At 41.9% G+C, this 27,888-nt stretch overlaps 1 protein-coding gene across 1 annotated transcript in view; it reads left to right on the top strand.

The window, feature by feature from the left end:
* The window catches only part of CYB5R1 (cytochrome b5 reductase 1), a 72,867-nt gene extending 45,865 nt beyond the window's left edge, over positions 1 to 27,002 (top strand). The window contains exons 4-6 of the mRNA XM_072133497.1: positions 10,184 to 10,269; positions 26,090 to 26,189; positions 26,830 to 27,002. Coding sequence (XP_071989598.1) covers positions 10,184 to 10,269; positions 26,090 to 26,189; positions 26,830 to 27,002 — 359 coding nt within the window. The remainder of the gene's footprint in view (positions 1 to 10,183; positions 10,270 to 26,089; positions 26,190 to 26,829) is intronic.
* Positions 27,003 to 27,888: the final 886 nt, after the last annotated feature.

The following is a 27,888-nucleotide window of genomic DNA, read 5'->3' as shown; positions in this document are numbered from 1 at the left end:
ACCCTCATGATTAATGGAACCAGGGATGGTTGTTGGTGAGTTTATTTCACTCACCACATCGAGTTTTTCGGTGTAGTCACTACACCTTTTAATTGCTTTTATACTGTTTGTCTGGTCTTTGTTGTTTGTAAATTAATAATTGGGTTGTTATGGCACATCTTTTCTTGTGAGTTTACATGTCTGTACGGTGCCCATATACCCACTATTGATACTTGATTGTACGGTACCCCCCATTTCTTTGTATTTAAAAACATAGGGCCAATATCAATTGGAAGCAAAAAAAAAAACAACATGTTTTATAGTAGATACTCCAGGTTATGTAGAGTACAGGGAGTGTATTGGAGCCAGCAGGGGGTCTTTAATAATACTTATCGTCCCATTGGGGACCTGCGATTCAGGTCCGGGGGAGTCTCTGGACTGACAAACTGGCTGCTATGTGGGCGGCAATTCTTCTCAGGTCGGCTGCTGAGGCCAATCAGGGAGGCCAGAAGGGTCAATCTGTAATGTCACAGAAAGTTGAAAGGTCCTTCGGGAATTGTAGAGTGGCGGAATGTCCATCTCTCCTAGCCGTTATGCTGAAGGGGAATCCCCAGCAGTAGGGTATCCCCTCGTCACGTAGTATGTCCAAGAGTGGCTGTAGAGCTCAGAGCTGCTAGAGTGTGATCCATGAGAGGTCTTGATATAGTTGAAGTCGGGAGCCAAAGAAGGATATTGATTTGAGTTGGGGAGACCATTTCATGATTTCTTCCTTAATCTCAAAATCAGTAATATGACAAATAATGTCTCGGGGAGGACCATTGGTTTTTGGGCGGAGAGCTCTACGGGCTCTGCCCATTTTTTGCGGAGTTTCCGATGCACAATCTAGGACCATGTTAAATAGATGTTGGTACATCCTCTTACCTTGCTGTCCCGGAATGCCTCCCCCCCTAATAATGTATTGAAGGCCTCTGTTGCCAAGATCTTCTATATGGTGCTTTAAGTCTCTGTTGGTTGAGGCTTGCTCTGCCACCAGGTGTTGTAAGGTCAACACTACCGCCCGGGCTGTATTATGATCATCCTCTAGCACGTCAACTCTTTGTGCCACCTGCTGTACATCTTTGTGCACTGCAGCAATTTCTTGCCTGCGTGTCTCTTTGACTTCATCTATCAGCTCTCTAAAGTCCTGTTTGGTGGGTATTTGCTGAATATAGAGCCATAATGGGTCATGCGGCAGAGAGAGCTGAGACAGGGGCCAAGTATTGAAGCGGAGACCCTTGGGTCTAGAACATTGGGTTATGATTATGCTGTGCAGTATGGGTCAGTAGTGTTGAGTGTGGAAAAGTTCTCCAAGGGAACTCCCGGTTCAGTTCAATGTGATGCAAAGTCACCTCTCTTGGATCTCCAGAAGCATGTTGTTTCCCTTCATCAGAATGTGATGGCGGAAGAGAAGGCAGGAGCAGCAAGGTCCTTTATGGGCAGGAGGACCTCCAGTCCCTCTTTACTAAATGCAGGACCTGGTGCTGGAGGTGATAGGGAGGGGTTGTGTACTCCTGGTGTTGTATGCGTATAGCCATCTCCTGGTTGTTGATGGAGTGTTACCCGGTTGCTGGCGATGGTATAGAGGCCTGTCCCTCTCTTAGTTCGGGGCACATATGTGGTGTCCTCAGCTCAGATACCCCACTCTGGGTTATAAGGGGCTTCGGGGAATGCCAGTGGGGACTGCACAGCAGCGCTGTATAAAGCATGTAGGGCACGCTGTGGCAGAGGAGAGTAAAATGGGAATGGTTGGTGATATCAACTTCCTGCTTGTGAGGTCCGGAGACTTAGGTGGGCATTCAAAACCCATCTTGAAAAGTTTCCCCCCTCCCATATAGTAAAGTTCTACAAACAGTAAATTGATATCACCAACCATTTCACCAATCTTTCTATTTAGGTGTATCCATATAAATGGCCCACCCTGTACACACAGCAATGTACTCATATACCATATATACTGTCCAGCAGCCTCCCCTTATGAATAATATGTCCAGTAGTAGCCTCCACTCATTAATAAAATGTCCAGCAGCAGCTTCCTCTCAATGATAAAATGCCCAGCATCCTCCCCTCATTAATAAAGTGTCCAGCAGTCAGAGTACGGCCCAGGGAGCCTGGACCCAAATACACTGTGGGCGAATCGCAAAGAGGTCCGGGCAAAGCGGTTGGGCCGATGGATGCGTATAGGGGGCTGTATATAGTTATTATAGGAAGGCTGTATATAGTTATTATGGTGGTGGGTGTATATAGTTATAATAGGAGGCTCCGACTGTAAATGGTTATTATAGGGGGCTGTATATAGTTAGTTATTATAGGGGGTCTGTATATAGTTATTATAGAGGGTTGTATATAGTTATTATAGGGGGTGTATATAGTTATAATTGGAGGGTCAGGCTTATTATGTGGCACAGTATATAGGTATTATAGGGGTCTGTATAGCCATATTATAGGAAGGAAATATATAGTTATTATAGGGGGGTCTGTATATAGTTATTTTAGGGGGGAAGTATATAGTTATTATAGGGGGATGTTTATAGTTATAATAGGTGGATGTATATAATTATTATAGAGGGCTGTATATAGTTATGAGGGGGTGTATATAGTTATAGACAGCTCAGACTGTATCTAGTTATTATAGGGAGGCTGTATGAAGTTATTATAGAAGGTCTATATATAGTTATTATAGGGAATATATATAGTTATTATATGGGGGCTTTATATAGTTATTACAAGGGGTGTATATAGTTATTATAGAGATGCTTTATATAGTTAGTATAGTGAGGCTCTATATAGTTATTATAGGGGGCTAGATAAGGTTACTATGGGGGATATATAGTTATAATAACAGACTGCATACACTTATTATAGGGGGCCTTTATAAAGTTGTTATAGGGGTCTGTATATAGTTATGGGGTATATATAGTTGTAATAGGAGGCTGTATATGGTTATTATAGGGAGGCTGTATATAGTTATTATGGGGGTCTGTATATAGTTGTTATAGTGGGGCTGTATATAGTTGTTATAGGGGGCTGTATATAGTTGATATAGGGGGGTTGTTATAGGGGGTCTGTATATAGTTATTGATTATAGGGGGCTGTATATAGTTAATGCTGTGGAGGGTCTGTATATAGTAAATGCTGGGGGGCCGTATATAGTTAATGCTGGAGGGGCTGTATATAGTTAATGCTGGGGGGCGCATATAGTGATTACTGAGGGTTGTATAAAGTTAATGCTGGGGGGTCTGTATATAGCTAATTCTGTGGGACTTTATATAGCTAATGTTGGGTGGGTTTATATAGTTAATTCTGGGGTGATTGCATATAGTTAAAGCTGGGGTGGGTGTATATAGTTAATGCTGGGGGGCACATATTGTGATTACTGGGGGCTGTATATCGTTATTGCTGGGGGCTGTATATAGTGATTACAGGGAGATGTATATTGTTATTGCTGGGGGCTGTATATAGTATTGTTAGGGGTCTGTTTATAGTGATTACTGAGGGATGTATACAGTGGATACTTGGACCTGTATATAGTTATTGTTGGGGGACTGTATATAGTGATTACTGGTGGCTGTGTATAGTGATTACTGGGGGATGTATATAGTGATTCGTGACTGTATATATTTATTGCTGGGGGCTATATATAGTTATTGCTGGGGGCTATATATAGTTATTGCTGGGGGGCTGTAGATAGTGATTACTGGGGGTTGTATATAGTTATTGCTGGGGGCTGTATATAGTTATTGCTTGGGGGCTGTATATAGTGATTACTGGGGGCTGTATATAGATATTACTTGGGGCTATATATATATATATATATATATATATATATATAGTGAATACTGGGAGCTGTGTATAGCTAATGCTGGGGGCTGTATATAGTTAATGCTGGGGTGACTGTATATAGTTAATGCTGGGGGGCACATATAGTGATTACTGGGAGCTATATATAGTTACTGCAGGGGGCTGTATATAGTGATTATGGGGGGCTGTATATTGTTATTGCTGGGGGCTGTATATAGTGATTATTGGGGGCTGCATATAGTGATTACAGGGAGCTGTATATAGTTATTGTTAGGGGGCTGTTTATAGTGATTACTGAATGATTTATACAGCGAATACTTGGACCTGTATATAGTTATTGTTAGGGGGACTGTATATAGATATTACTTGGGGCTATATATAAAGTAAATACTGGGAGCTGTGTATAATTATTGTTAGGGCTATGTAAATAGTGATAACTGTGGCAGTATATAGTTATCACTGGGAAGCCTGTATATAGTTATTGCTGGGGAGCAGTATATAGTGATTGCTGTTCCCTGTCTAGACTACATTCAGTGGGGGCACCACTAGATTTAGCACCCAGGAGCCCCCGCCAACATCAATCTGGCCTGCGTGTACTTTTGAAGTGTAAATAAAAATTACAAATGTAGTAAAATTGGGAGAAAATGCATGTGCGTTTTTTTCTTGTGGGCATGGCTTTCACTGAGTGCCCCAAATGACATGTCTACTTTATTATTTGGGACGGGACGATCACGGGGATAGCAAATTTATATAGGTTTTATTTATTATGGTGGGGTACGTAGTTATTATATGTGTATATAATTATTATAGTGGTGTATAAAGTTATTATAGAAAGGCTGTATATAGTTATTATAGGGGTCTGTATATAGCTATTATAGGGGGCTGTATATAGTTATTATAGGAAGGCTGTATATAGTTATTATGGTGGTGGGTGTATATAGTTATAATAGGAGGCTCCGACTGTAAATGGTTATTATAGGGGGCTGTATATAGTTAGTTATTATAGGGGGTCTGTATATAGTTATTATAGAGGGTTGTATATAGTTATTATAGGGGGTGTATATAGTTATAATTGGAGGGTCAGGCTTATTATGTGGCACAGTATATAGGTATTATAGGGGTCTGTATAGCCATATTATAGGAAGGAAATATATAGTTATTATAGGGGGGTCTGTATATAGTTATTTTAGGGGGGAAGTATATAGTTATTATAGGGGGGTGTTTATAGTTATAATAGGTGGATGTATATAATTATTATAGAGGGCTGTATATAGTTATGAGGGGGTGTATATAGTTATAGACAGCTCAGACTGTATCTAGTTATTATAGGGAGGCTGTATGAAGTTATTATAGAAGGTCTATATATAGTTATTATAGGGAATATATATAGTTATTATATGGGGGCTTTATATAGTTATTACAAGGGGTGTATATAGTTATTATAGAGATGCTTTATATAGTTAGTATAGTGAGGCTCTATATAGTTATTATAGGGGGCTAGATAAGGTTACTATGGGGGATATATAGTTATAATAACAGACTGCATACACTTATTATAGGGGGCCTTTATAAAGTTGTTATAGGGGTCTGTATATAGTTATGGGGTATATATAGTTGTAATAGGAGGCTGTATATGGTTATTATAGGGAGGCTGTATATAGTTATTATGGGGGTCTGTATATAGTTGTTATAGTGGGGCTGTATATAGTTGTTATAGGGGGCTGTATATAGTTGATATAGGGGGGTTGTTATAGGGGGTCTGTATATAGTTATTGATTATAGGGGGCTGTATATAGTTAATGCTGTGGAGGGTCTGTATATAGTAAATGCTGGGGGACCGTATATAGTTAATGCTGGAGGGGCTGTATATAGTTAATGCTGGGGGGCGCATATAGTGATTACTGAGGGTTGTATAAAGTTAATGCTGGGGGGTCTGTATATAGCTAATTCTGTGGGACTTTATATAGCTAATGTTGGGTGGGTTTATATAGTTAATTCTGGGGTGATTGCATATAGTTAAAGCTGGGGTGGGTGTATATAGTTAATGCTGGGGGGCACATATTGTGATTACTGGGGGCTGTATATCGTTATTGCTGGGGGCTGTATATAGTGATTACAGGGAGATGTATATTGTTATTGCTGGGGGCTGTATATAGTATTGTTAGGGGTCTGTTTATAGTGATTACTGAGGGATGTATACAGTGGATACTTGGACCTGTATATAGTTATTGTTGGGGGACTGTATATAGTGATTACTGGTGGCTGTGTATAGTGATTACTGGGGGATGTATATAGTGATTCGTGACTGTATATATTTATTGCTGGGGGCTATATATAGTTATTGCTGGGGGCTATATATAGTTATTGCTGGGGGGCTGTAGATAGTGATTACTGGGGGTTGTATATAGTTATTGCTGGGGGCTGTATATAGTTATTGCTTGGGGGCTGTATATAGTGATTACTGGGGGCTGTATATAGATATTACTTGGGGCTATATATATATATATATATATATATATATATATATAGTGAATACTGGGAGCTGTGTATAGCTAATGCTGGGGGCTGTATATAGTTAATGCTGGGGTGACTGTATATAGTTAATGCTGGGGGGCACATATAGTGATTACTGGGAGCTATATATAGTTACTGCAGGGGGCTGTATATAGTGATTATGGGGGGCTGTATATTGTTATTGCTGGGGGCTGTATATAGTGATTATTGGGGGCTGCATATAGTGATTACAGGGAGCTGTATATAGTTATTGTTAGGGGGCTGTTTATAGTGATTACTGAATGATTTATACAGCGAATACTTGGACCTGTATATAGTTATTGTTAGGGGGACTGTATATAGATATTACTTGGGGCTATATATAAAGTAAATACTGGGAGCTGTGTATAATTATTGTTAGGGCTATGTAAATAGTGATAACTGTGGCAGTATATAGTTATCACTGGGAAGCCTGTATATAGTTATTGCTGGGGAGCAGTATATAGTGATTGCTGTTCCCTGTCTAGACTACATTCAGTGGGGGCACCACTAGATTTAGCACCCAGGAGCCCCCGCCAACATCAATCTGGCCTGCGTGTACTTTTGAAGTGTAAATAAAAATTACAAATGTAGTAAAATTGGGAGAAAATGCATGTGCGTTTTTTTCTTGTGGGCATGGCTTTCACTGAGTGCCCCAAATGACATGTCTACTTTATTATTTGGGACGGGACGATCACGGGGATAGCAAATTTATATAGGTTTTATAATGTTTTCATACATTCACATAAATCAAAACTTCCTGTACAAAAAAAGAATTCTTCACTTTTTTATACTTCAGTGTAGAGTTGTGGGGTGTCATTTTTTGCAACTTATGATGAAGTTTTCAATGCTACCATTTTAGGACTGTATGGAGCTTTGATCACTTTTTATATAGAATTATTTATATTTTGCGAAATGGCAAAAAAATTGCATTTTCGATTTTGGGCCCTATTTTCTGTTACGGGGTTAAACCCTGGATATAACCATTATTATATGTTGATATATCAGACATTTAGGGATGTGGCAACACCAAATATGTTTATGATTTTTACTGTTTATTTATATTTGTATCAGTTCTAGGAAAAGGGGAGTGATTTGAACTTTTAGGTTTTTTTAAATTTTTTTTAAACTTTTTTCATTTATTTTTGGATGACGTCATGGGGAGCGACGATCTGAGCCAAGATGGCAACGCCCATGCTAGCACCCATGAGCCTTCTCACCCGCAGCCGATGAGTGACGTAGTTGTAAGAGGTTGAGACAATTTGCAGCTACAGTAGACTAAGCCCCTTGTCATATATTAAAAAAAAGTTTGTACTTACCTTTCCGCGCTCTAGCGAGCTTCCTCTTCTCCCAGTGCTGCAGCACAAGCAGAGACACATCTGTGTGCTCTGCCCGCACACACTGCCTGCGATATTTAAGTTATTGGTACATATTTCTTAAAACTGTCTTTAACCCCTCACAGTCTGAGCCCTCTCCATAGCCGGTAATAATTTGTTGCATATTGCAGCAAAGACTTACCGGTAACAACCGGTGCTAGCACCGATCACTGGTGTTTTCCCACCCATAGCTGTCGGTCAAAGCTGCCGGCGACTTCAAATAGATGGCAGCAGATTGGCACCACCATCTTGCCGAGGATCGTCACTCCCCGTGACGTCATTGAGGAGCGGTGATCCGTCGCCATGACAGCTTTGAGTCTTCCGAGGCTGCACATTGAAATGAATGATTAGGAAAATCCCCATACACTGCCATACAGTAGTAGTACAGCAGCATGGCAGTATATGATAGGATCAATCAAACAACCTAGGGTTAATCGCTGACGTCACGGGGAGCGGCGATCCGTCGCCATGGTAACCTCGGGTGTTCCGAACACCCGAGGCTACTTCCTTTTAACCCATGCATTACAATGTGCTAATTGCACATTGTAATGCATGGGGAGTAAAATCCACATATACTGCCATACTGCCATAGGATCGATCAGACTACCTAGGGTTAGAGTACCCTAGGGAGTCTGAAAAATAGTAAAAGTAAAAATAAAAAAAAGTTTAAAAAAAATTATAATAAAAAAACCTAAAAATTCAAATCACCCCCCTTTCCCTAGAACTGATATAAAAATAAATAAACAGTAAAAATCATAAACACATTAGGTATTGCCGCGTCCGAAAATGCCCGATCTATCAAAATACAGGCAGTCCCCGGGTTACGTACAAGATAGGGTCTGTAGGGTTGTTCTTAAGTTGAGTTTGTATGTAAGTCGGAACTGTATACTTTATTATTGTAACCCCAGTCAAACTTTTTTTGGTCTCTGTGACAATTGGATTCTAAAAATGTTGGGTTGTCATAAGAACGAGGATTAACAATAAAGATTCATTACAGACACCTCTGATCACTGTTACAGCTGTTTATTGTAGCCCAAGGCTAAAGTACAGCGAATTACCAAAATCCAGAGGTCCGTTTGTAACTAGGGGTCGTATGTAAGTCAGGTGTTCTTAAGTAGGGGACCGCCTGTATGATAATGTTTTTTCACTATGTTTAACCCCGTAACAGAAAATAGCGTCCAAAGTCGAAAATGGCATTTTTTTGCCATTTTGAAAAATATAAAAAAAATTAATAAAAAGTGATCAAAAGGTCGCACAGTCCCAAAAATTATAGTAATGAAAACGGCATCAAAATTCGCAAAAAATGACACTATCCACAGCTCCGTACACCAAAGTATGAAAAAGTTATTGGCCCCAGAAGATGGCAAAATAAAAAAAAAATATTTTGTACAGGAGGTTTTAATTTTTTTAAATGTATGAAAACATTATAAAACCTATACAAATTTGGTATCCACGTGATCGTACCGACCCAAAGAATAAAGTAGACATGCCATTTGGGACGCAGAGTGAAAGCTGTAAAATCCAAGCCCACAAGAAAACGTCACAAATGTGGTTTTTCACCATTTTCACTGCATTTGGAATTTTTTTTCCCACTACGAAGTGCAATTTGTTACGCAGAAAATAAGCCATAACACAGCTCTTTATGTGGAAAAATAAAAAAGTTATAGATTTTTGAAGTTGGTGAGTGAAAAATGGAAGTGAAAAAACTAAAAAAGGCCAAGTCGTTAAGGGGTTAAAAAATATAAAAAAATCAATAAAAAGTGATCCAAAGGTTGTACAGTCCTAAAAATGATAGCAATGAAAACAACATCAAAAGTCACAAAAAATGACACCACCCACAGCCCCATACACCAAAGTATGAAAAAGTTATTGGTTCCAGAAATGGCAAAATCAAAAAAAAAATTTGTACAGGAGAAAGACCCAAAGAATAAAGTCGTGGGCACAATGAAAGTCGTAAAAATTCAAGCCCACAAGAAAGCTGCGCAAATGCAGTTTTTCACCATTTTCACTGAATTTGGAATTTTTTTCCCGCTTCCCAGTAAACGGAATGGAATAGTAAATACCATTACTATGAACTGCAATTTGTTTTGCAGAAAACAAGACATTCCAGAACTCTTTACATGGAAAAATAAAAAAGTTATAGATTTTTGAAGGTGGGGAGTGAAAAATGGAAATGAAAAAACAAAAAAAGGCCAGGTCGTTAAGAGGTTAACTGATAAATATGGTGCAGGTCCAGTTTATCACAAACAATTAAGGAAGTCTAGTTTAACATTACACCTACTATTTTTGTCTAAATTAACTCCAGAAACATATGTCACATTTTGGTGCACTTTGATGCAAATTAGGCCATGTCCCTTTTTGCCAAACTAAACATAAAAAGTCTTAAAACTGTCATTGTTGCCACAAAATAACACATATTTCTGTCGTAGATTCATGTCCGCCACTATTTTCTTTTGCAGGTCTTACACCAATGCTTCAGCTAATACAAGCTATAATCAATGACCCAGAAGATGAAACCAAGTGTTTTTTACTCTATGCCAATAAGGTGAGCAAGATATCTATAAATATATGAATGGTCCATACCAGTGATGTAACTAGAATCTGATGAGCCCCAGTGCAAAGTCTGTGCCAGACCCCCGACTATAATGTATGGCTTATAGTAATAGTCTTCTCATATTTGAAAGTGACACCTTATGGGCCCCCTAAGCCTCTTGGGTCCTGGTGCGACTGCAACCTCTACACCCCCTCAAGTTACGCCCCTGGTCCATACAAAAAATATGGTGGTAAGTTGATATAGTCCTTGTTTTAGAGCCATCAGAAACGAATGCATGGCAGCACTTTGCTCCCACTGCCCAGTGAGGCTACTCCACACCCCAGTAGCTTCTGCCATAAATTAGCATATTAGGTAGATTAAGTGTACCTTATTTAAAAAGTATTAAAGCATTAGGTAAACATAGATTAGGATTTACAAAGTTACAAGAAACTACCATAAGATCTCCCTTAGGAGGTAGATTTTTGATTGTAGGTTTCATTTAAAGGAAATCTACCATTTGGTTTCATGTATTATGAACCAAACATACCTTGAGAATGCTGTAGCTATACTGATGCAGCAGCAAATCTTGTTTCATCCCTGAGTTGAGTGGTTTTGCTGAAAAAACAATTATGAAATTCAGAACCCCAGGAAAGCTGGATTGCATGCTACTTGCAGTATATAAACACATTACAGGAGCTGTCTGCACTGTTCCTAACTACTCAACCTGAGTTTGATCACTCATACACAGCAGCAAGGGCATGGTTCAGCAATTGATTACTTTTGCCTGTCAGTGATGATATCATTCTTCTGAGCAGTGTAAGAGGAGAAGCGCTGAGCCAGGAAAAGGAGTGACAGAGACTCACTATCCTGAATTAATGATTGTTTTTTCCAACCCAGTCAGAACCACTGAGCTCAGGCATTATATATATTTCTGCATGTGTGTAGCTACAGCATTCTTAAGGTATGTTTGGTTCATAATGCATGAAATCAAATGGTAGATTTCCTTTAACCCCTTACCGACATGTGACATACCTGTACATCACACGTCAGCTGTGGGTGTAAGAAGAGGGCTCACAACCAACAACCACAAGTAATACAAGTGATCAGTGCTAGCACCGAATGCATGTGCCAAAGCTGCCGGCGGCATGAGGACGTCACCATCTTTGCTTAGATCGGTGATCCCATGACATCATCGGGGAGCGACCATCTGTTTATATGACAGCCCCGGATCTTTGTAAGACACGAGAATGTATAGCTTCTGATCATTTTTTACAATGTGCCAGTAGCCCACTGTAATAGATGATCAGTAAAATCTCCACATACTGTCATACTGTAGTATGGCAGATGGCAGTATATGATAGGATCTGAAAAATAGTAAAAAAAATTTTTAAAAAAACATAAAAATTCAAATCACCGCCCTTTCCCTATAACTGATATAAAATAAACAGTAAAACCCATTAACATGTTAGGTATTGCTGCGTCCCAAAATGTCACATCTATCAAAATATAATAACGGTTATTTTTGGGCTCCAAAGCGCCAAAGCACCCCTTTCGCCATTTTGCAACAAATAAAAATTGAATAAAAAGGGATGATAAGGCGGTACACCCCCCAAAATTATAGCAATGATAACGTCATCTCCTTTCACAAAAAAAGGACATGTCAAACAGCTCTGTATAGCGAAGTATTAAAAAGTTGTTAGTGCCAGAAGATGGCAAAATGAAGAATTTCCTTTTATACATAAAGTTAAAATTTTTTCAATTACACAATCAACCTATATAAATTTGGTATCACTGTGATCATAACGCACAGAGAATAAAGGTGACATGTCATTTGGGGAGTACAGTGAAAGTAAAAAAAACAAGCCCAATTTCACTGTATTCGGAATTTTTTTGCCTCTTCCCATTACACGGCATGGAATATTGTTATTGGAATTTGTTATACAGAAAACAAGCCCTCACACAGCTACTTAAATGGAAAAATAATTAAAGCCAAAATAATATATAAATTCTAAAAGGAACAGATTCCCAACTCCAGACAGTGCTGTTGCAATGTCTTAGCAAATAACTTGCCTAATGACATGAGACAGATAACAAGCCCCGTGATTAGAGATGGGCGAATTTGTTGAAATTCGGTTCGACCCGATTCACAGAATTTTTTTAAAAAATCTGATTCAACCCGAATCGAATCGTGACGAATCACTTTAAAAAAAAACATGTATTTCCTGGCTGCAGCCTGTAGGGTGTAGGAGAATGTTGTGCCATGCTTAAATATGCATAGGGAGTGGTTTGGTTTTCAAACAATGCTGTGACACGCATGACACGCATGACACGCACCGCTCTTAGAATTGCTTCACACTTCAATTCCATATGCACTAACAGAGGCCAACTTCACCAAATAAGCGAAGCGGGAATGCAGCCTGACAAAATAACGTCTGTGCCAGCTCGAAAGGACTGAGCTGAGGGCCAAGATCCCACAATAACATCAAAGAGTGCACTCTTTTTACACTGACATCAGATGATTCCATAGATTATGACAGAACCTGTTCTGTTAATCCCTGATACATGTAGAAACCCCCCAAAAGAGTGGAGAGGGTGTCGGCAGTAATTCTGCATTGACGTCACTGATCATTTTGCCCTTCATTTCATCCGTCAGTGTCCGCTTTCAATCGGTCAATAATCCATCATCAGTATTGCTAAAGCCAAAAACAAACAGGAGTGGATCCAAAACAGAGATGACCAGTAAATGGGATATTTGCATGTCCTCTGTGTTCTGTATCCACTACTGCTTTTGGCTATCAATCCTGGGGCTTTTCATTCCTTCTGACAGATGAAATGAAGGGGAAAACTAAACATAGTGGCAACGTCATAGAGCGGTGGAGGGTGAAAACAGCAATATGGAAATCACAGGGTGTTTCAGGAAGACAGCGGTCAGTTGGCCGTAGCTTGAGTACACCGCAGAGTGGCACAATGATACAGTGTGGAGGTGGCGGCAACCTGGCAAGCCACAGAGTAGCACAATGATACTGTGTGGAGGTGGGTCAGCATCAGGAGGCCACATAGTGGCACAATGACAAAGTGTCGAGGTGGCAGCAGTAGCATGAGGTCAGAGAGTGGCACAATGATACAGTATGGAGGTGGCAGCAACATGGTAAGGCACAGGGTGGCACAATGACAAAGTGTCGAGGTGGCAGCAGTAGCATGAGGTCAGAGAGTGGCACGATGACAAATTATTTAGGTGGCAGCAACATGGTTGGCCACAGAGTGGCACAATGATACAGTATGGAGCTGGCAGCAACATGGTAAGGCACAGAGTGGCACAATGATACAGGGTGGAGGAGGCGACACCAGCAGCAGGAGCCCACAGAGAGCCACTATCATACAGTGTGGAGGTGGCGTCAGCAGCAGGAGCCCACAGAGTGGCACAGTGTTACACTGTGGAGGTATCGTCAGCAGCAGGAGCCCGCAGAGTAGTACAATGATACAGTGTGGAGGTGGTGGCAGCAGCAGCAGGAGGCAACAGAGTGGCACAATGATACAGTGTGGAGGTGGCGTCAGCAGCAGGAGCCCGTAGAGTGGCAAAATGAAACAGTGTGGAGGTGGCGGCAGCAGCAGCAGGAGCCCACAGACTGGCACAATGATACAGTGTGGAGGTGGCGTCAGCAGCAGGAGCCCACAAAGTGGCACAATGAAACAGTGTGGAGGTGGCGTCAGCAGCAGCAGGAGCCCACAGAGTGGCACAATGATACAGCGTGGAGGTGGCAGCAGCAGGAGCCCACAGAGTGGTACAATGATACAGTGTGGAGGTGGCGTCAGCAGCAGGAGCCCACAGAGTGGCACAATGATACAGCGTGGAGGTGGTGCAGCAGCAGCAGCAGGAGCCCGAAGAGTGGCACAATGATACAGCGTGGAGGTGGCAGCAGCAGCAGGAGCCCACAGAGTGGCACAATGATACAGCGTGGAGGTGGCGGCAGCAGCAGGAGCCCACAGAGTGGTACAATGATACAGTGTGGAGGTTGCGGCAATCTGGTAAGCTACAAAGTGGCACAATGATACAGTGTGGAGTTGGCCGACAATTCCAGTGCCTGGTAAACATGGTAGGAGGCAGAAGGAGCAACTGGCAGCAGATGTGTGGCATCATGCAGCTGGTACCATCAGAATAGTGCCAGAGGCAGACTGATCTAATCTGATGCATAAGGCATTGGTGAGTTGAAATCCGGGCCGATCCAAGCGTGATTCATCTTGACAAAGGTCAGTCTCTCCACATTATGGGTGGACAAGAGGGTTCTCCTTGAGGTAACGATGACCCCACTGAACACCCGCTCTGATGCCACACTACTGGTCTGGCAAGACAGCTTCTCTACTACAAACTCTGCAAGTTGTGGCCATGCATCAAGTTTGGATTCTCAGTAGTCCAGGGGATCCTCTACCTGGGATGGTAAACTGCTCCTATCCCCCCCCCCAACCTCTCCACAGCAGCCGTGGCAGTAGTACGTGAGCGATCACCGTCAGGAATTCCACAGTCAAGCCTGACAGAGGATTAAACAATGGCGCACAAAGGCAGCAGCCAACTGTACTTCAGTATTTTTCTATAGAACGCCAGTTTTTTCTCCCTCTCGGCAGCTGGAAAAAAGTCACCCATTTTTGACCGGTAGCGAGGGTCCAAGAGGGTGGAGAGCCAAAAGTCATCTCCATGCCAGATGTTGACTATCACTGTGTCGGCTGTCACTAGTTAGGCAAAGCAGCCTGCTGCAGGCCTTCTGCGCAAGTGACTCTGAGGGACTGCTGGCCTCCATCTCCACTGTATACTGCCATGGTGCTTCTGGGTGCTCCAATGTCCTCCTTCTCCTCCACTTCAGCCCCCACCGGACTGATGTGACCATGAGATGTAGTCTCCACTTCTTCAGTGCCATGACCAGACAGATTTTGCAGCATGAGTTCCAGGACATGAAGCAGTGGAATAACGTTATTCATCCCACAGTCCTGGCGACTGACAAATAACGTGGCCTCTTCAAAGGGCCTGAGCAAACGGCAGGTGTCACGCATGAGCTGCCAGTGGCTGACATCAAAGTTACGCAGGGGAGTAATCTGGTCCGCTTGCATCATCAAAAAATCACTAATGGCTTTTCTCTGTTCATACAGGCGGTCTAACATATGGGGGCTGGAATTCCAATGGGTGGAAACATCCCATATCAGACTATGTTGGGGGAGGGCCTTCTGACGCTGCAAATCGAGGAGGGTGTGCTTGGCTTTATAAAAATGGCTGAAGTGCATGCACAGTTTTCTGGCCATTGTTAGAATGTCTTGCAGATGGGTGGAAGACTTGAGGAAACTGTTAACAACCAGATGAAACATGGGCCATCCCTCCTCAGTGCAGCGCGGACGCCATGTTCCTCCCATTGTCTGTCACCATGGTTCCGATTTTCAGTTGTCGCAGAGAAACCCACAGATTTATTTCTTGTTACATGATGCGGAGCAGTTCCTCTCGTGTGACTTCGTTCGCCCAGGCAAACCAGGTGTAGAACTGCGTGACACCGCTGTGCCCTGCACATGTGGTATGATGGAGCAGCACTTAGACTTGTGGAGGCTGAGGTGGTGGTGGAGAAAGAGTAGGAGGACACTGGTACAGGAGCAGCAATTTGACAACGTGGAGGAGAAAGCAATGTCTCTTGTTCATGTTGTTGGTGTGGCTGGGCAGGAAGTACACTTACCCAGCGGGCAGTAAAGGACATGTACTGGCCCTGACCGTAGTTACAGCTCCACACGTCCACCCTGCCATGCACCTTGGAAGAAAGAATTAAGCTCAAGGACTGGCCCACCTTCTGTTCTACATATTTGTGAAGAGCTGGCAGTGCCTTTTTGAAAAAAAAATTTTGGCTTGGAACTCTCCACCTCAGTTTGGCACAAGCCATAAGTTCTCTGAAGGGTGCAGAGTCCATGATTTGGAGAGGGAGAGACTGCAGTACCAACAACTTGGACAAGAGCATGGTCAGCTTCTGCACCTTAAGGTGGCTGGACGCATACAGTTGTCTTTTTGTAATCGCCTCTCTCAACGCCATGCATAGCGAGGAGCAGGAGCATCTGGACCAGGAGATGATGTCAAAGACAAACAGCTCCCTTCGGAGAGGTGCTGCAGCCTTTACTGGCTGAAATGGCATGTGTGCCACTAGGTGCTGCTGCTGTTGCTGTGGCAGCAGTATGGACCTCCACATCTGTTCCACGTTTCTCCCAGGCCATTGGATGGTGACACTGCATGTGTTGAAGCAGGGCTGAGGTGCAAACGTTAGCTCCAAGGCCACGCTTCACTTTCTGCCCGCAGATTCTACATATACACACGCTTGGCTCCTCTGGTGTCCTAACAAAAAGCTGCCACACCGCCAAGGTGGTGGTTTTACTGCCAACCACTCTGCACTGAGTGACTACTAAACGCTGCCTCGCTGACCCCCTGCACCACTGCTTACTTGGACCTCCGAAGCGGGGTTTGTACCATTTGGCTCCCATCCTCGCACTGCTGCCACACTGCTGCCACAGTAGCGACTTGCTGCCTGCTCCGCTACCTGACGCGCAAGCTGACACTCTCTTCATTCGTCAATTTGCATTTCCCGGTCACTGCAATTCTTCTCAACAGTATGCACAGCCTGCCTACTGCACGAAGCAGTGGATGTCTGCCCCAACTCTTCACTGCCAAGCAGCTGCTGACTGTCCTCAAACACTTTGTCCTCGCTGTATAGTGGCGCTGAGCCCAGACCATTTAGTAGCTCTCTGGCGCAGGGAAAAGAACAGGACAGAGGCTGGTTGAGGACAGATGACCTGCTCCTGGGCCATGCCAACTAATTGTTGTATCTGACGAACCCACAGACTCTTGGCTGGGGTAGTCAGAAGTTATATTTGAGGAATTAGGTGACCTAGTCAACAAATCAACCATCTTTGGGTTGTTGATTAACACACTGCCGCTAAATGACAATGGCAGTTCTGGCCTCACAGAGTCACCCCTGCTGCGATGTCCCCTTACTGTGCTGTGACCTCTGCCTGCTCCACCTGCCATCTTTCTTTCTGACATAGTGGTTAATCAACTACGTGGATTTCACACATATTTCTTGCTCTCAACTTTAGAAACACAAAAGTATGGGAATTTGCGTTACATGGATACCCCACAACAGACCCTCTGTAATTGGAGAGAAAATCACTCTATAAACTACGTGGATTTGACACGTATTTCTTGCTCTTAACTTTAGCAACACAAAAGTATGGGAATTTGCGTTATACAGATACCCCACAACAGACACCCTGTAATTGGAGCGAAAAATCATTGTATAAGCTACGTGGATTTGACACGTATTTCTTGCTCTCAACTTCAGCAACACAAAAGTATGGGAATTTGCGTTACATGGATACCCCACAACAGACCCTCTGTAATTGGAGAGAAAATCACTTTATAAACTACGTGGATTTGACACATATTTCTTGCTCTCAACTTTAGCAACACAAAAGTATGGGAATTTGCGTTATCCAGATACCCTACAACAGACACCCTAGGAGAGGAGCAGAAATCACTACAGCAGCTGTATGAATACTAAACAGATTTCTTCCTAGTGGCTTCAGTAACAAAAAAGAACTGCTATTTGGGGTATACAGATGCACACTCTGGGATTGGAGCCAAAATTGCAAATGGCTGACAGTTTTTATAGGGCTGTGTGACATCACATAAGCTTGCCAGTCGCTAATTGGCTTACAGGTCTGCAGATGTCATCGAGGGTGTTCCTTTCTCCTTCCCAGAGTTCTCTGCCCCATGTAACACTTGCGCTCGCAGCCATTTAACCAAAAAAGTGAGGGAAAAGCGTGGTCATTGCCGCGCGCAAGGCCGCACTAGCCAGCCACTAAGGTAATCAGGACCCAGACATCTTCCAGACACCAAAAAATGTCAAGCCTAGATGGGGGATGTTGCAACAGGTGTACAGCCAAACCATTATATCCATTCCAAAAGATTCTAAAATCCAACAGATTCTAGGAACAACTTTATCCATCTATTGCAAACAGTGACTCCAACAACTCTATACAGCTTTTTTTTTACACTGAAACAGTACTGTCTACAGTGAGGCCCCTTCCACACTAGCGAGTGTGATGCGATGAACTCGCATCACACTCGCAACGCAAGCTGCCGGGAACGCACGGCCCGAACGCTGCACCGCGGGAGTGAACTGACATGCTGAGTTCACTCCCGCGGTGCAGCGTTCGGGCCGTGCGTTCCCGGCAGCTTGCGTTGCGAGTGTGATGCGAGTTCATCGCATCACACTCGCTAGTGTGGAAGGGGCCTTAGAGTCTGTACTTTGGCTTCATCAAAAGTTTATGTGCATTATTCTGCCATAAACTAAGCCAACAATGAAATTGTGTAAAGTTGTAGCAGGATTTGTCATGCAAATAAGATATTTTGATAAATCTGGAGCTGTAGATTATCTATATACGGTAACTTTGCACTGTGTAACTTCTATACAGTATGAGTGACTATGACCCACTGATTTATGTTTGCTACAAAAACAAATAGAAAAATTATTTGTGTCACTTTGAGAGCCAGAAGTTTTCAGTTTTTTAATCAACTACACTGTATGACAAATTATGCTTTTGCAGTAGAATTTGAAATTTTAATTGCAATCATAATTGGGAGCTTAATTCTTGGTGCTTCTATTCAGTTTTGTTGGGAAGAAGAGAAAAATCTCTGATTAGCTCAAATCTCAGGATGTATTCAGACATAGCGTTTTGGTTGCGTCAAAACGTTGAGTCAATATGCATGCGTCAGGACATGTGTTTTCAAATTTTACTATGCGTTTGGCAGCTTTGAGTTTTTTAATTTAATTTTCACAGCTGCTTCACTCACAGCAATGAAGAAAAACACTTTCAAAACAGCCAAACTCATTGTAACATCTGTAGTACATGCGTTTTGACCCATCCTAAAAGCCATGTGTGAACACACGCTCATTGTCAACCATTCTTTTTATCAATTGGATGTGTCTCCAGCATCAATAGGGCACAGTGTGTATAAAGCACAGCTATGTTACAGGAGACATGTGAAAGCTAGCATAAAAATGTATAAGCCAGAATTTTGAAAAAAAAAGTTATTAAGATGTATTATTTCCTAAATAAGGCATGTCAATAGTTAAGCTCAATCTGTACAGTGACTACCTCTGATCAGGACTGCATCCTCCTAACAAGTCTGCACTGAGCTGGGTCCAGTGCTGTATTTATGTATGGAGCATGGTCATGTGCTGCATTTAAGTATTAAACTTGGTTCTGGAACTGCATTTAAGTATACATTATGGTTCTAGTGCTGTATGTTCTATATATAAAGAAATATATTCTGCTGTTGTATTTATGTACAGAACTAAGTTTTGTTGCTATATTAATGCAATGAATCTAGTTCTGGTATTCTATGTACGTATCTTGGTTCTGGTACTGTTTTATATGTGTCTAACAGTTTATACATTTATATAAAATAAAGCCAAAGCACTCTTTTTAGCATATAAAATGTGAGTTTAATGAATCACAGCAAAAGAGTCCCACTGTTGCGTAAAGTTTCAGCCTTATTAACCCCTTAACGACGCGCACCATAATATGGCGTAGTCGTGGGCTCACGGGCTGACCCCTCTCTATAGCCGGTAAGTCTTTGCTGCATAATGCAGCAAAGACTGAGCGGTAACATCTGCAATCAGTGCTAGCAGCTTTGCCACCGGCTTCAAAAGATGGCGGCGCATGGGCGCTGCCATCTTGGTTACGATCTTCGCCCACTCGTGACGTCATCGGGGGAGCTGCGATTTGTTGCCATGACAGCCTCGGGTCTTCCAAAGACCCAAGGCTGTCTCGTTTTAACCATTTCATTATAATGTGCAATTTGCACATTGTAATGAATGAGGAGGAAAATCCCCATATACTGCCATACTGTAGTATGGTAAGATGAATCAGACAATCTAGGGTTAAAGTACCCTAGGGTTTCTCAAAAATAGTAAAAGTAAAAATAAAAAAAGTGAAAAAAAATTATAATAAAAAAACCCTAAAAATTCAAATCACCCCCCTTAATGATAAAATGATATAAATATAAATAAACAGTAAAAATCCTAAACACATCAGGTATAGCCGCGTCCAAAAATGCCCGATCTATCAAAATATAATAACAGTTTTTCACTACGTTTAACCCCGTAACGGAAAATAGCGCCCGAAGTTGAAAATGGCACATTTTTGCCATTTTGAAAAACATAAATAATTCTATAAAAAGTGATCAAAAGGTGGTAGCATTGAAATCGACATAAAAAATTACTCAGTACACCAAATTATACAAAAATTATTAGCGCCAGGAGGTTTTAATTTTTGTAAATGTTTGAAAACATTATAAAAACTACAAATTTGGTATCCCTATGATCGCACCGACCCAAAGAAAACAGTAGACATTGCATTTGGGGCACACAGTGAAAGCCGTAAAATCCAAGCCCACTAGAAAATGGCACAAATGTGTTTTTTCACCATTTTTACTGCATTTGGAATTATTTTACTGTAAAAATAAAAAAGTTATAGATTTTTGGAGGTGTGGAGTGAAAAATGGAAATGTAAAAACAAAAAAGGGCCAGGTAGTTAAGGGGTTAACCTATATCAAACAAACACTGAAACAAAAATAAGACAAACAATTAAAATATTTAAAAAGGTATTATTAAAATGAACTTCATTAGAAAAACATATGAGCAGCAATAGAGACAGCAGTCTGAGGAAAGGACAATATAAATGAGAAAACTTCATGTTGTATACAAGACATATGTACAATATGGCCATCTAGTGGTCAAGCATAGATATAGTCCCTATTTCGTATCCCTCTGTCAGATCACATACACAAGGAAATGGTCTGAAAGGCAAAAAAAATATATAGGGTTAAGTATAGCATAACGATTTGTTTTTGTTTTAAACTCTATTTATTTGTTTTCCTAATATAAAACAGATTCCTGTATTAGGGTCAACAAAGCCAATAGAATTTCAAAAAACAATATAGCATAATGCTTACAAATTGCTGTGGCAAAGTACATCTGTTCGCGATCGACCCATTCCTTAGGAGGTTTGATTGTGGCCTGTTGGTGGGACTCGGGATGGCCTGGGCAGCACCAGAAGCCACTCTAAGGGTGGTAGTGTATGCCGATGATGTTACCGTTTTCATGTCCTCGGGAGGGGAGGTGCAATGGATGATGTCAGAGGTTGACCGCTACTCAGAGGCTTCTGGGTCCAAGATAACTGGGATAAGTGTGAGAGTCTCTGGCTGGGAGAGGGAGGTCCAGGCTTTGATCTCCCGGACACTCTTTCAGGGCCCCAAGTTCTCGGCATCGAATTTGGCCAGGGGGATTACCCCATGCAAAACTGGGACAGCAGGCTTAAGATCGCCGCTCAGAGGGTGGATGAGTGGAAGGGTTGGTCTTTGACCCTCAGAGAAAGGGTTAATCTGATCAAAACCTACCAGCTCTCGCTGCTGATATATCTGGGCAGTGTATGCATCTACAGTCTGTTCTTCCAGCTCTTTTGGGGGAATAGGCTGAACCTAATCAAGAGGGAGGTTACTTACCGCACAAGGAGATAAGGAGGGTTGTGTATGGTCAACCCTGTGGTATTCCTAGTGAAAATCTTTATTAAGATCAATGTTGCAAACCTCTGGAAAAAGATGGTTCCTCCGTGGGTATATTCCTGTAGGGGATGGTTTATGCCTTTCTTCCAGGAATGATAGACAGGAGGGCAAGTGAAGGACCTTCGCACACCGCATGGGCATCTTCCAGCTTACGCTACCCCGGTTCTGAAGGCGATTCGCCGGTAGGGTCTGGGAATGTGGGAGATCAGGACCATGTCGAGGAAAGTCCCTGACAAGAGGGTTCTGTTGGACCATCTCCAGAAGCCTCTGGCCCTCAGGGATTGCCCTGTTGAATTCCATCAGGATCCCCTTGAAGTTTTGGGAGGTGACATGCTGCTTCCATGGAAAGCTGTGTGTGAGGGACAATCTGAAGTATAGGAGCTCTGAGGAAAGGGGTTGTCCCTGGGAGGAGTGTGGTGGCCTGCTGGAGAGCATGGACCACTTTCTGCTTCAGTGCCCCTTTAACACAGGGGTGTACAACCGGGTGGGCGCTTCCATCCATTTCTCTAGGTTGGCTGGTCTCTCCTATGCAGAGTGGGCCTATGGAGCATTCAGAGGCCTGGGTGGCTGGACCCGCTGCACATTATTCCTAGTTGGTCTAGTGCAGGGGTCCCCAAACTTTTTACATAGGGGGCTGTTCACTGTCCCCCTCAGACCGTTGGAGGGCCGGACTAAAGTTTAAAAATAAATATCACTATGTGTGACCACATCCATAATACACAGGGCCCCCCCCCCTATTTAATATACTGCACCCCATTGTGAACTATTTTAAATATTGCTCAATTAATTAATTAATTGGGACAATTAATTGTTTAATATACTGGGACCCCTCTCCATTAATTATTGAATATGCCTCTCCCCCATTAATTACTAGACTGACCCTCATAATTAATTATTTCCTATACCCCCCCCCACTAATTATTTCCTATGCTGCCCCCACCATTAATTATTTCCTATGCTGCCCCCACCATTAATTATTTCCTATACTGCCCCCCACCATTAATTATTTTCTATGCTGCCCCTCATAATTATTTCCTATACTTCCCCCCCACCATTGATTATTTTCTATGCTGCCCCTCATAATTAATTATTTCCTATACTGCCCCCACCATTGATTATTTTCTATGCCCCCCCCACCATTAATTATTTCCTATGCTGCCCCTCATAATTAATTATTTCCTATACTGCCCTCCACAATTAATTATTTTCTATGCTGCCCCTCACCATTAATTATGTCCTATACTGCCCCTCATAATGAATTATTTCCTATGCTGCCCCCACCATTAATTATTTCCTATGCTGCCCCTTCCCCATTAACTATTTCCTATGCTGCCCCCCCCACCATTAATTATTTCCTATACTGCTCCTCATAATTAATTATTTCCTATGCTGCCCCTCATAATTAATTATTTCCTATACTGCTCTCCACCATTAATTATTTTCTATGCTGCCCCTCACCATTAATTATTTCCTATACTGCCCCCTCATAATTAATTATTTCCTATACTGCCCCCTCATAATTAATTATTTCCTATGCTGCCCCCCACCATTAATTATTTCCTATGCTGCCCCCCACCATTAATTATTTCCTATACTGCCCCCCACAATTACTTATTTCCTATGCTGCCCCTCATAATTATTTCCTATACTTCCCCCCCACCATTGATTACTTTCTATGCTGCCCCCCACCATTAATTATTTCCTATGCTGCCCCTCATAATTATTTCCTATACTGCCCCCCACCATTGATTATTTTCTATGCTGCCCCCCACCATTGATTATTTTCTATGCTGCCCCCCCACCATGAATTATTTCCTATGCTGCCCCTCATAATTAATTATTTCCTATACTGCCCTCCACCATTAATTATTTTCTATGCTGCCCCTCTCCATTAATTATGTCCTATACTGCCCCTCATAATTAATTATTTCCTATGCTGCCCCCCACCATGAATTATTTCCTTTACTGCCCCTCATAATTATTTCCTATGCTTCCCCACACCATTAATTATTTCCTATGCTGCCCCTCCACCATTAACTATTTCCTATGCTGCCCCCCCCACCATTAATTATTTCCTATACTGCCCTCCACCATTAATTATTTTCTATGCTGCCCCTCACCATTAATTATTTTCTATGCTGCCCCTCACCATTAATTATGTCCAATACTACCCCTCATAATTAATTATTTTCTATGCTGCCCGCACCATTAGTTATTTCCTATGCTGCCCCTCCACCATTAATTATTTACTATACTGCTCCTCATAATTAGTTATTTCCTATGCTGCCCCTAATAATTAAATATTTCCTATACTGCCCTCCACCATTAATTATTTTCTATGCAGCCACTCACCATTAATTATTTCCTATACTGCCCCTCATAATTAAGTAATTCCTATACTGCCCCTCATAATTAATTAATTCCTATACTGCCCCTCATAATTAATTATTTCCTATGCTGCCCCCCACCATTAATTATTTCCTATGCTGCCCCTCCACCATTAACTATTTACTATGCTGCCCCCCCACCATTAATTATTTCCTATGCTACCCCTCCACCATTATTTCCTATGCTGCCCCCCACCATTAATTATTTCCTATACTGCTCCTCATAATGATTATTTCCTATGCTGCCCCTCATAATTAATTATTTCCTATACTGCCCCTCACCATTAATTATTTCCTACGCTGCCCCTAATAACTAACTATTGGTCCCCGGCCACCATATATTTTTACTGCCCTTTTTAATAAAAAATAAAAACCCTGTAGTCATCTAAGTCTCCCGCGTGATGACGTCATTGCGCGGCCACGCATCCAAGTTCAGAGAGCAATGTGCGCCGGGGTTGTATTCCGGTCACATAGCTCCAGTAATATTCCTTGAGCGGCCGTTTCCGGCTGCATCGAGCACTACACAGTGACGGGCAGGAGCTTCCTATCCAGACGGACGGAGGCTCCTGCCTGTCGAAGGCCGCGGGGGCCCGGCGCTGGCGCGGTAAGCTTCGAGGGCCGGATCGAAGTGGTCCGTGGGCCGCATGTGGCCCGCGGGCCGTAGTTTGGGGAACCCTGGTCTAGTGGTCAGGTACCACATGTGGAACGCACGGTGCTTAGTATCGAAGCAGCGTAAAATCCTCCCGGTGGATGAGATGGTTAGGAACATTCTGGGTGACCTGGTGAAGGCGCGCTCTCTGGAGTATGAGAGGCTGGGCACGTGGAGGGCCTCTCTCCTTTGGAGGGGGTTCTGCTTTAGTGTCCCTTAGTCATCTCCACTCCTGGTGTTGGGTTGATACTGACACAGTAAATTTTTCTTTTGTGTTCTGAGCATGTAGTAATGTGGGTGACAAATTGTGAAAGTCAGGCTTGGAGAAATGGTCTTGCCTAGTGGAGAAATGGTCTTGACTAGTGGAGAAATGGTCTTGCCTAGTGGCTGAGTTGCTAGATGGCACTTCTGCCTATGTCTAACCAGTGCTGTAGTGACTAACCTTCTAGGGAGGAAGAGGACTGTCAGCATGTGTAGAATCCTTCACAGAGTTAAAGGGAACCAAATCAGTCTTCAGTACCCAAGCTAGCAGTGCCATTGTAGGAAGAGGGTGTTTGTAATGTTCTTAGCTTGAGATCTTTTTGATATTTGAACATAATATATAGGGAATTAGGGGTAAGGGAGCTGTCTCTTAAATTTGTAATTAAATTTTGAGACCATGTATAGACCTACCTATACCAGAGATTATAGTATATTTAATACTGTTTAATACTTTGTAAGGAGAAAAGGTTTGTTTACTTTATTGAATGTTTTAAATAGTTTTAAGTCCAACTAGAGAAGTAAAACCTGTGATCCTTTCAATACTCCCGTATTTTAAGTTATTATGACTATTAATCATACAGTGACAAACATCATATTAAAACACCACTTAGACACCTCAGTCACTTTTGACAATATAATGGGCCCTGTACACAGTTTATGATACAAAATTATTTTATGAACTCCCCACTTTAGTTTCCACCCATACTAGGAAATTTAAATTGGGAGCCCTCCTAGGGACAGTGAGTGATACAAATATTTAGAAAATCCTGCAGAATATGATGGCATTAGGCCAGTGTTTAAGGGCTTAACATCTTGACATTATTGTGGATAATTTTTTTCAACAACATATAGAAAATCTAAAGTGTTTAAAATGATTATATCTTCATTCAGTCAAAAGATGATATACTTCTCCGTAATGACCTTGAGAAGCTGAGGGATGCATATTCAGAACATTTTAAGCTTTGGTTCACAGTGGATATTGCAACGGAAGGTAAGGTCATAGTTTTGAACAAATATTCACAAAATGACATATACATAAATAGGCATTTGCCAGACAGTATGCATGCACTACAATACTCAGCGCTAATATCAAAACCCACTACAAAATCCAATTATGGGAGAAATTTACCAAATAATTCAGCTTAAAATTTTCTATGCCTGTTTGAAAAGTGAAGGCAGAAAACTCAGTTACATTTTCCCTTGCCTTAACTGTGCTTGTATGTGGCTCAACTCCTCAACCTTTTATCAACCTATAATGAAAACAAAAAAGATAGAAGTTATCATATACAACACAGTGATAGTGGCAGCTCAGAAATACTAAAGTTGTTATAAATGTTTATATGTATAGTGTACAATGGAATTATATATAAATAAAAACAGAATAGTTGACTGCAAAATGGGGTATTATCCTAAAACTGTCTAGGATTATAGAACTCTTATAAAATGGGGGGAACAAGAACCTCCTTGAAGAGTTACTCTGGGTGAAAATCATTAGGATGCTTACGAATCTATAGACAGTCGAGAACTAGTTACATATATCCATATCCACTAATCATTACCTGATAAAACTTGTTTCTGCTTACTTACAAATAATCTCTTTTTTGTTGTTGTTTTTGTGCTTCTGTGAAAAGAATGGGAATATGGCAAGGGTTTTATTGATGCAAAGATGATCCAAGAACATCTACCACCACCTGCTGATGATATCATCATTTTACTATGTGGTCCTCCTGCCATGGTAAAACTGGCTTGCAGACCAAGTTTAAACATATTAGGATATCATGAAAATATGTATTATGTTTTCTAAATTTCCCAATAAATTACTTTTATTGCCGTATAAATAAAACAATATAGATGTTCTCATGCTTCTACGTCTTCCTCTTTTTTTTCTCAAAAGCAAAGTAATTAAATACAGCAGAGGCACAGTACCTTTCCAGCCATGGGTTGCGACTCACGAGTAGAGATAGTATAACATCGCAAACTCCTTATCCTGGGGCGGCGTTCATTCGGGCGGCGTTCGTTCCTGTGTCCAAGCTCCTCCACAGCTTGTTCCACTTTCTTCCTATTTCCGTCGGCTAAACTCTCAGGAAAAAGAAGAGAGATCGCGATGGTGCAGCAAGTTTCAAAGGTATTAAAATTCTTTAATTCTCAATCAATACAGGCAGTTACATACAAGATAGGATTCATAGGTTTGTTCTTAAGTTGAATTTCTATGTAAGTCGAAACTGTATATTTTATAATTGTAGTTCCAGACAAAAAATTTTTGCCCCAGTGACAATCGGAGTTTCAAAATTTTTTGCTGTAATAGGACCAAGGATTATCAATAAACCTTCATTACAGACACCTTACAGCTGATCATTGCAGTCTGGGACTATAGTAAAGCATTCAGAGGGCTTCACCAGAGGTCACAGTGGGGTCCGTCTTTAACTATGGGACGTCTGTAGGGGACCGCCTGTATACTCACAAAACAGGTAATTAAAAAGGCCTTGTATAAAAATGCACGCTCAGTAGGAACCTGCACCAGTAGTTTCGCCTATAAGCCCCAGCAGTGTGTGTCTCTTTCGCTGCGCTGTTGATTTAGACCATCTATAAACAGTTCCTGTGGAGTTTAGCAAATCCACCCACATCATATGGCCATGCCTACTTCTTTTAACACCACCCACAGAATGGGGCCACTTTTACATTTTTTTCCA

Source organism: Engystomops pustulosus, chromosome 2 (assembly GCF_040894005.1).
Source record: "Engystomops pustulosus chromosome 2, aEngPut4.maternal, whole genome shotgun sequence".
Lineage (NCBI taxonomy): Eukaryota > Metazoa > Chordata > Amphibia > Anura > Leptodactylidae > Engystomops > Engystomops pustulosus.
The sequence above is the reverse complement of the archived record's forward strand: the minus strand, read 5'-3'. Positions and strand labels throughout refer to the sequence as shown.